At 39.3% G+C, this 10,583-nt stretch overlaps 1 protein-coding gene across 1 annotated transcript; it reads right to left on the bottom strand.

The window, feature by feature from the left end:
* Positions 1-1,105: 1,105 nt before the first annotated feature.
* On the bottom strand, positions 1,106-10,583 carry LOC102934278 (elastase-1). The gene is made up of 6 exons (XM_007067227.3): positions 10,487-10,583; positions 9,124-9,233; positions 7,420-7,514; positions 4,190-4,470; positions 2,970-3,133; positions 1,106-1,302 (listed from the first exon to the last, which is right to left on the bottom strand). Exons 1-6 carry the CDS (start codon positions 10,581-10,583, stop codon positions 1,126-1,128), a joined length of 924 nt encoding a protein of 307 aa, XP_007067289.3. The 3' UTR covers positions 1,106-1,125.

Below are 10,583 nucleotides of genomic sequence, written 5' to 3' on the forward strand. Positions count from 1 at the left end.
TTTCACTGGGTAGGTCCAGTTCCCAAGGGCAACTCCCGCATCCTCTCTGTCCACTGGTGGAGGAAGACTAGCTGTTTCCTCATACTTGTTTCAAGCTAATTTTTCAGAATAGCTGGATGCCTGTAGAAGTCACTGTGACTTGCCAGCTTTCTATGACCCATAGTTTGAGAACTACTACTGATTTTAAGAATAGAGGCAGAGATATGAGGAGGGGTGGGGGGGAGTGACAGAGCTGTTTCACCCCCTCAAGGAAACCCATCTCCTAAACAATAGCATAGACAAAGGTGTGAACAATACCTCACCACTCCCTTTTCACTGCAGTGAGATGTTAATTTGCATACTGGATGGAACTATATAAAGATTAATGTTTTAAAGCAGAAAAAGTCAAAGCTACACCCAGAACTGGAGACCAAGCACTTTGCAGAAATAACTCCATTGTCTTCCTGCTTTCTCCCCAACCTCCAAAAATCTCCATCCACCTCTCCCCATCTTTTAATTATTTTTGAAGGAGCGCACTCCCTCTTTCCCCAAAGCAACTTCAAGCCTATACCCCATATATTATGGAAGGAGAAATGTTTTTCAAGTTTATTAATAAAGAACATTGAAATATGGTAGCTCATCAAATCCCCATAATAAACACAGGGCTCCTTTACTTAATCACTGAACAAACGACCTGGCAAGGGACACTGAACTGTTAAGTATCCTGAATTTCTTTTTTAAGGCTGTCCCATAATTTGTAGTTGCCTCGTGCAGCCTTCAGTATTGTCTGGTGTGCAGCCTATTCCTTTTGATCAACATTTGCAGAAGAGAGTAGAGGCATGGGGAATTAAGAGTTTGGGGTCTAAGAAGAAAAAAATGACAGAAAGAAGATGGCGGACTGAGAAAAAAAAGACACAAGATGAGAAGGGAAAGAGGCTATGAAAGACAGCTAACTGAACTTCACACTACTGAAAATTTAACCTAATGATCTGGTACTCAGGAAAGAGGAAACAAGTGGAGACTACAGCAGGTTCATCTATCTTGCCCTCTGCAAAGAGCTTAATTAACCTCAAAGTTAGAAATGAACACATTTATTTATGTAAAAGATTTTTATTTTTCCCCCCACTTCAGTTGTATCTCATGTCTTTACAAAAAGAAGTCCCGGATTCTGGTTGCTTCAATCCAGGAAATGTATGCAGAAGTCCTTGTAAAGACACTGGGTTTGTTCTCCACTTTGCATCCAATAGGTCCAAAGCTAACTACACCATGCACTTCCCACTTTTCTCTTCTAATCTGACAGACCAGTGGTCCACCTGAATCTCCCTGGAAGAAACAAACAACCATTAGACGGGACTTGGAATTGCAGGAAATTGCTTACATGCCAATGACTTTGTGCTCTTTAATAGCTCTATTAACAAACAGAACAAAATCAGACTTTTTGCATATCACATAATGCATAAAACACTCCTAGATCTATTTTTAACAGGTGTCATTAAGGTATAGAAAAGGATGTAGAGCTACACTGGAGTTCTTAACTGAGGCATCTTGTGCTACTTACAAGAAGCGAGGAAAGCACCATGTTTTAGAAGGATACTCTTGATGAGATTTAGCTGTCAGGTTAGAGTCCTCTTTAGGATTACCTAAACTGCACAGTTTCAAAACCACATGGGCCACCTGAACAGCATTTTCTGCCAAACACATAAGGATATTAGATGCAGACTGAGTCAGCTCCTTGTTCTTTAAAGCTGTCTAATCATTTATTGGATTAAGAAAGTGGATGATTCAAAGATGTAGTAACAGTATACAATGTGTTTCATCTCTTAAATCATAGGTCTGGATCAAGGCTAGGTTGGTCATTACTAACATCTGATGGGTGTTCAGTGGCCCACATGAAGTAAATTAGTGGTCTTGATCCGATTCCTACTAGAAAAATGTACAGATCACAAAAACCATTTCAGCTGACACTAATATGCCCTACAGTTGGGCAGTCATAGCAGAGAGGTCAAGGACTGCATAGGCCAATGAGCCAATTACTTTAGTAATTCTTGAAGGGATGCATCCAGAGAGGGTAAAGGGCATGTTGACAGCATTGTGTAGGGAAGTTTGCACTACAGCTGCTTGTGCTGTAGCTGATCTATGGGAAATACAAATAACTTCAGTATTCAGGGCTACCAGTCACTTTTCACAAGCACTAAAAATTAACACTCCCCAAGTCTTCCCACGTCCAAAAATAAAATAATTTATTAATTCCCTTAAATAATGCCTGACCAAAAATCATCATAAAATATATGAAATAATATATTCCTAGAAATTACCTTGGAATTGGTACATATCTTTCACTCATTATAATACAAAGAGGTGGAAAAGTTAAATACCTTTAATTTGACTAGTCAAAAAGTGATAATACACAAGCTTTTGACAAGAGATTCCTTTGCAGCAGTTTGGGGCATTTTTAGCAACCTTTTTTCTAAGGATATATACAGCTATGAACATTTTTCCATATATTGTTGAAGTGCAATGGGCTTAAAATAATCTCTTCCCAATTCTCACTCCCACTCCCCCCCACATTGAGGTCAGGATACAGGACTAATGCTGCAAACCAGGACTGTTTTCTGTAATTTGAGGCCTCTGACAATCCTAATCTATGCCACTGCTTTAAAACTATTTCTCTCCAATTGTATGAGGGATGTCCAAATGTTGTCCTACTAAATACCATGTTTAAACCTCTTAATTGCTTTTAACAGAGAAGCTTGCAACAGCCTTTATACCGAACATGGGAGTATGCCCCTTAAAAACTACATATCCCAGCATGCAGTATGGACCCTTGCATATTGAGAGTATAATATTCACAGGCCACACACACTTCTCTTTAAAGATAGGGGCAGCAGCAGGCCATTTTTTAGAAAGCCACAAACTACATGTTAGCTACCCCTGTACTGAACAGCCTGATGTTTTCATTCATAGTTGGAATTAACAGCTGATTTTTGTACCTGACAGGCAGCAGGAGGCTCCCCAGTGTCCCTGAATCCAGCACAGAGCATTGACTGCCGAACTCTGTCTCCCCAGAACTTCTTTAGGCGACATGTACTGAAATCTATGACTGGTAACTTGGCCTCGTTCAAAACCTCAGACAAAGCCAGGTTTTCTTTCCCACCTTAAATAGATAAAATAGATGAGAAAACGGAACATGAAAAACATTTCCGTTCCAAATATGAACATTTCAAGTGACATGGAATGTAATTTAACAGTATTCATGTACAAGTTACAAGAACTTGGGTCTACTTTGTTCCAGGTTAAAAGATTCCCACCATTCCACTTTTGTTTCCAATTTGTTAATTCAGATTTTTTGTTTGTTTTAAATAGTCATATTGTGTATGTGTTTATTCCACAAGTATAGTCAACTATGAAGTTGCATTTCCCCACAATTTATTGTCACAGGATCCAACTATTCATTCATCCCTGGGCAGGGTCATGGTATGGTGGCAGGGCAGTAGAGGGAGATTTGTAATGCTGCTGTCCATGTTTTATCTGTTTTGCAGATAATGAGACTTCAGTCTCCAGGACTAAAGAGCCTGGCACTTTTCATGGGCATTAGTTAGAATATAAGCTCTTTGGGGCAAGGATTGTATCACAGATGTTTGTACAGTGCTTAAAATGGGGCTGTAATCCAGACTGGAACCTCAAATGTGCTACCCAAATATAAAATAAATAAATACATACATACATTAACATGAAAACAGGGAAGAACCTCAGAATAAAATCTGAATGGTTGTTGAAAGATTTAGCTGTGCAAGTATGCAGGTATTATGGTAGCATGGGCAGTAACTGTTACCAAAATGTCACGTACACTCTTTGGGGCAGGGACTGTTCTGTGTTTATACAGTACCTAGCACAATAGGGTTCTTGACTTTGACTGGGACTCCTAGGTGCTATGGTTATACTGTTATAACAGTAACATTTAAGAGAATAAATCAGTCACCTATTTCAAGAAGTGCTGTTATACTAGGTAAGCTATTTGGTTTTCTTGTGCCTCAGCATATAGGAAGGTACCCTGCCTATATTGCTATGTGCTTTTAAAAGAATCCTCCTCTATATCATTGGAATTTCAAAGAGTAACTGGCTAAAAGTTGGTCTCTGACAGGCATTCACCTTTCACAGACTCGTGAAGTCTAACCTCTGAACCCATGCTATGAGAAGCACTCAGAAGTACCTCTTGTGTTCCCCCATCCAGTCACCCAACAGAATTGTCCTGGATGAAGAGTGCTGTCTCTCTTAGGCAGGCAGGCATAGTGAATAAAATGGTTTGTTATAATGTCTTCTACAGGCTTGACCAAGGCAATGTCATAATCTAGCTCATTTAGGTGAGGGTAGCAGAAATGCTCATGCTGATAAATTCGCTTCACACGGTAGACTCGCTCTGTGGATTCGGTATGATTAAGGTTATGCTTGCCCAGGAGAATTCGCCAGTTTGCTGCATCTTCTACCTTTCCTCTAAAAAATTAAAACAACATAAGGTGTCATTATATTGAACCTAATGCCCTCTTTTTAATGAGTTTTTTCCACCTAATTATTATGTGCAATACTCCCCACACTCACATAATTGACCAGAAGGCTGTTTACCCCAAACTTGCAATTATATCAGATGTTGTGAGTTTAAAATGACATTGTTTAGAAGTGCAAAATGGTAGCCTGCTGAAATGAGTGGGGGTGTATTTATGATGAAAAATGAGATCCTGCCAAAGAAGTAGATTAGAAATTACTTTAAAGGATTCTGCTGACACAATAAATGTAAAGAGCAGCTTTCCTAGTATTTAACAGCAGCAAAGATACAGTTTGACTTCACTGCAGGAGGAAACAATGCATCATTATTTACAGCAGGCCTCCATATACAGTGGGAATAAACATATTATAGATGCTTAGGAGGTATCTATAAAATATAACAATAAAAAGCAGGTTTAGAGGCTTAGTGCACTTGTCCTTCTCCTTTGGACACTGCACATGAATGTATAACAAGGTTTTGCATCAAAGATTCAGTACCATTTCTAGTTGACTGAGAAAAAGGAATGAATTTATACATTTCTTTAGGGTAAAATGCATTCCTCCTGAGTAAATGTGCTTTATACCAGGAACTTCAGCTCTCATTCAGGAAGTATTTACTGGGACTATTCCTGTGCTTAAAGATAGGTACATGCTTAAGTACCTTGCTGAGTTGAGGCCTAAATGAGGACTGGGGAGAATGGAATTCATTCCCTCACAGCTCTAACTATGGGCAGGACATAGGACTTGTAGCTTTAGATGGGATTTCTAGCTACTGAATCTGTTAACCTTTACCACCGTGCAGCTTAAGTGGCATGACAGGCTTTACACAGGGTCTTTGCAATAGGGTGAATTTTAATCTTACACCAAATTACATATTGGCATGGAGGTTGGCCAGATATTTTTCAGAAAGTTTGAAGTTTTCTTAGTTAGACTGTAACTTACTGAATAGTTGGAATGACTTATTGTTGAACAAGATCAATGCAAGATCAATTGCATTAGTTTCTGTTGTTACTTGTTTTACACTGTACTTCACCTGCATGGCTTCTCCATACTGTATAAACTAAAAACTACATTACAATTATTTTAAAAGGGAAGTTACCAAATTTGTGACACATTCACAGGTGATTATTATACATGGTACAAGAAAAGGAACACTAAATACAAAGAAAATTTACCGAGTACAGAAAATAACTGCTTTATGTGTCATTATATGAAAGAATAATAGTGGTTTTTTGTTTGTTCAAGAACAAGTGTGGAACATTGATCACAGAAAGCAAGACATTTTAAGAACTGGGTAAATCCATATTTGCTTGATTTTATTCCTTTCTGTGATGATATATTTCTCAGTCCACGTCTCAGTCTCAGAAGTTCTTTTGACCTCATTTATATGCTTTCTTTCAATATATTTTCCTAAGTAATATCCCATGGTTGTCATCTTTTGCATTTTGATGGATTTTTCTTTTGCTATTAACACCCTAATTGCTAGGTTATGTTCCCCAGTTTATATTCCTGGGAGACCACTGCGCAATGCAGAATTTTCCAGAAATTAACGAGCACACAGAATTTCCTTTGCCCCACAGAAATGGGCTGCAGTGCTGCTAGCTGCCACTAGGGGCTGCTGGACCCAGCAGAGCACAGCTCACACATAGAAGACACCGCTGTGAGGGAGGAGGAGAGAGCTAGAGGGTTCCTGGCAATTGCAGTTCCCAGCATGCCCTGAGGGAAGGAGAGGGCAGTGCGCAGGAAACTCCGTGAAAACCTGACACTGAGCATCAGGTTGTTTCTCCCTCTGGATCCCTGGGCTCTGGCGGGTAGGGAGGCAGGTGTCTGGGCTAGGGGGCTCCACGGCTGGGCTCTGGGGAGGAGGGGGTTCGGATGTATTGGCTGGGGGGGCCGTGCGGCTAGGCTCTGTGGGGGAGGGGTTGTGGGTATCTTCCCCCACCCCCCACTGGGCTCTGGTGGGTGGGGAAAGGGAAAGAGAAATAGGAACTGGGTTGTCATAGGGTTTCTTTGTTCCTGGGGGAATTTTTGTGTGTGTCTGTATTGTTAGAGACATACCTGCTGACAGGTATTTTGAAATAAATTATCAAAATAATTGAAACTGGTGTGATTATGTAGTGTTATTTTGACAAATAAAATCTGCAGAATTTTAAAATATTGTGCGCAGAATTTTTAGTTTTTTTGCCTTGAATGCCCCAGGAGTAAGTTTAAGAACCACCCCAGTGGTGTGCACAATTTCCCTTGATCAGTAGGGTTACCATACATCCATATTTTCCCAGACATGTCTGGCTTTTTGATTCTTAAATCACCATCCAGGAGGAATTTTTAAATATCTGAAAATGTCTGGGATTTTGCCATTATTATTTTTCCCCAAAGAAGAGTTGATCATTCAAGAAAGAGAGTGAATGTTGATCATTCGAGAAAGAAAGTGAATGTTGATCACTCGAGAGAGTGCCTGTCTTTTCCCCCTAGCTCCCAGCGCTTGCGCTGCAAAACAGCTGTTTCGCGTGGCTGGGAGGGATGGAGAAGGAGAGGGAACACGGCACACTCAGGGGAGGAGGCAGGGCCGGGCCGGGGATGGAGTTGGGGCAGGGACTTCGGGGAAGGGTTTGGAATGGGGGCAGGGAAGGGGTGGATTTGGGGCGAGGCGGGGGGTGCGAGCAAATCCCTCCCACCCCCACCCCCGTGGAATGTTCTCTTTTTTGAATGTTCAAATACGGTAACCCTAATTTCTGTCAGTCTTTCTGATGTCCCTTTTCATGGTGGCTCTGAGTCACAATGGCTGAAGTACAGAATACATCTAATTCTGCACTTATTTCTGCTTTCAGTGGTAATGAGTATATAAAAATATATTCCATAACCTCCAAGAACTCAAGCAAAAACTGCAAATGTAAAACTTACTTCTGGAAGCAGTGGGCAGCAGTGAGAACCCAGCTTTTGTGAATGAGAGTCCCTCCACAAACATGAATAAATTTGCTATTTGTTCTAGTCCAAACCTAGAAAGAAAAATAAAGTTAGAAAATAATAGAACTTTATGTCAGAGGAGATTTCATTCTTGGGCACTTGAAAGGAATGGATGAACTAATGGTGGCTAATGGATGAACTAAAGTGCTTTCTACGGAGCAATATGTGTTACTAGCAGTTGTGGAAGAAATCTGTTTACCCCGGCATTCTTTTTTCTGTGTGTAAAATGATGCTAAAGAATTGTTAAGAAAGACCTGTCTGCTAATGCCATTGTGGAATAAAGATGGGGTACAGAAAACCACTGTTAACTAATAAGCAATAATTATGAAGATATTTTTATGTCCAGACTGCCAAGCCCTCATTATTATGTTTTACTGCTGTAATCTGGTCTTTTCTAGCATTGAGGCCAGCCCTATTGCCCCCTCAAGTCTATTCAAAACATTGTTGCAAGGATCATTTACCTTGTTTGTTGTTCTCATCACATCACTCCCTTCTTTGCATCCCCCTATTGGTTCCTCTTCCAACATTGCAGTAAACACATGGAGGGTAACAACATTAATATGGAAGACAAGGATAGAAGACTCTTGCACGGAAGACTCTTTTGTGTTTTGTTTGTGAATCCTATCACAGCCCATTATCTCTCATTTTATTTAAATCATAGGTTATTATAAGTTATTTTTAACTTAATTTGCCCTTGCATGTTATCCATTTCCACGTCCAAATTATCAGATGTCAGCCACACTTCAATTATTGATTCTTTATATATACATCCCATTCTCTTCCCTGACCGAGCTTTCTCCTGCAGAAATATAGTCTTCTTTCATGACCAAGAAAAATGTATCAATGGTGGAAAGTAGGAGACTATCTGAGTTAGAGGTTCTGGAGAAACCAGTTTATAAAAGACTCCTTCTGGATGAATGAGACCATGGTCTCCATTTTTTATTGTGGTGGAATAATTCAGTCACATACCAATTTACTTTGCTTAGATACAAAACAGACGATATTACTAATGATGAAAATGTGTTGCTGTCTTGAAGTTCTGTATTTTCACCAATGTCATACAGAAATACCCTCCATCCCTCTTCTTTCTATTTCATCCCTCTTGCCTGCGTCTGTAACCAAGTCTTCATTATTTTCTAGGGAATTATTTTCCCATGAAGCTGCTATACAATTCTTAGTTTTAAAATTTATTTTTAAAGTGGCCAGTCCTCCTACTATTAAATATACAGGGCAGTTAAAGAGAGAAAAGAAAATTTCACTAGTTGGTTTCAGGGGGGTTGGGATGACTAAATCCTTAATTAAATGTGCTTCCATCAACTTTTTGGAAAGTATACTTCAATTCAGGTTTGATGGCTACATACTGTAGCTCACAAATATTTTACAACCATAAGAAACTACTTATATATAAAATTATATAAATAGTTCTTAGACCGCAATCCCTTTATTTAAAGATTTGTGAAAAGCACTCTTTATCTATACATACATTTTACCATTGACTTCAGTAGGAGAAGCTTGTGGCACAATATAGAGACACAAGTTACATTCACTTGCTTGGCTGCACACACGCTCTTAATAACTGTATTATTGACTTCAATAAAAATGTTGTACAGGTTTGTTCCTCTGTCTAAAGGTCATTGTTACCTGTAATGAGACTTGCCAAGGCCAAGAATGTGGCCTTACTTCGTTGCCTGATATAATCCTCTCCACCGTGTTTGGTTGAAAATATGGAACACCACAGTTTGTTGGCCAATCTAAAATACACAGCTAAATAAATGAAGTCTGCAAGATCATGTTCTAACAGTAGTAGGCTGATTCTGGAATGATGGGGCATGCAACTCAAACATGCAGAGAATTTGGAAAAATGGGGTAAAATGACAATCATTAACAATGTACTGTATTCACCAGCCTTGTATACATATTACTCTCTTTTGTACAATTATGCATGCATGTATAGGGATAGTAAAAAAGTTAATAGATTTTAAAACTTCAAATAGATCAATAAAATACATGGAAGAGTTTATTGTGTGAGCTTATTAGTTTTTATACCCACAGCTGCTATTTTCAAATGTCTATGACTAGTTTGCTTTGGGGCCAAAATTCCTTTTGCTTCTCAATTTACAAATGATTGTTTCTCTGGAATGTGTGATCACTTTCTGTTTGACTACTTTGGAAATATCTTATTGTGAGAAGATTTTCAGATCTTTTATTGGTTTTGTGTTACTGGTTTATTGGACACATTCTTTTGAATTTTCACTCAGATACCTCAAACTGCATCTTTCAGAAACTTCATATTTACCATGGATGCACCAGGCAATAGGGACAAATGCCCTTGACAGGTTTGAAGAAATGTGAATTAAAAGTACAATGTTGGGTATTTAAAAATAGCCCACCCTTCATCAGAAGCCTGATCCTGCAATCTCTAGTCACACAATTGGTTCCAGCGTGTAAATCAGGTGCATGACAATCTTGCCAGGTGTCAGTGCCGTCACTGGAGTCTCCAAGACTTCCCTTTTAAAATGGGGCTTTCAAAATATTAACAGAAATGGCAAGTTCTGACCTAGGAGCAGAAGAAATGACTTATTTGGGCTATTAGGTGGGGTTGCTGAGCACTTGACCAAAGAAAGAAATCCCCATGGAACCCAAATAGCTCCTTCTAATTTGACCCGAGGTGCCCCGTTTCACCTCATGGTATTAATTATTAATTATTATTATTATCTGTTGTTTTTTTTTTGCCAGTTTCTAGAGAGCAGCCATTAGGGTTTGGTATCATTAACAGGCAACAGTGTTATGGCACTAATCAAGTCATATTTATAGTAGATATATTGCAGATGCGGAGAAGGGGGAACATTTGGCAACAGAGAGCACTATTAAGCAGGGAAGGAACGAGCTTATCAAATAAGTTTAAGCGTGTACACAGGATCTGCTGAATTAAAATCCACTGGCTAATGGCATTAGCCTGTTTAATAGTTTTTTCAAAAAAAGAGATCATGTAGTGTCAACTTACCGACGTTCAGGAATTTGGGATGACGTGCATTCTGGACTGAAGATGCTTGTGCTAAAGAAAGCACTAACAGCGGCATAAGCAAACCGTCTACAATCAT

The sequence above is a fragment of the Chelonia mydas genome, chromosome 7 (assembly GCF_015237465.2).
Source record: "Chelonia mydas isolate rCheMyd1 chromosome 7, rCheMyd1.pri.v2, whole genome shotgun sequence".
NCBI classification, from domain to species: domain Eukaryota; kingdom Metazoa; phylum Chordata; order Testudines; family Cheloniidae; genus Chelonia; species Chelonia mydas.

What these genes read in the sequence shown, in the direction of transcription:
- LOC102934278 (XM_007067227.3), bottom strand. Translation starts at nt 10,583, where the DNA reads ATGATTGTAGACGGTTTGCTTATGCCGCTGTTAGTGCTTTCTTTAGCA. An exon ending in TGGATGGGGGAACACAAGAG is followed by an intron (nt 3,134 to 4,189) that starts GTACTTCTGAGT and finishes TATCTATTTAAG; the next exon opens with GTGGGAAAGAAAACCTGGCT. An exon ending in AGCCTCCTGCTGCCTGTCAG is followed by an intron (nt 1,303 to 2,969) that starts GTACAAAAATCA and finishes TGTTTCTTCCAG; the next exon opens with GGAGATTCAGGTGGACCACT.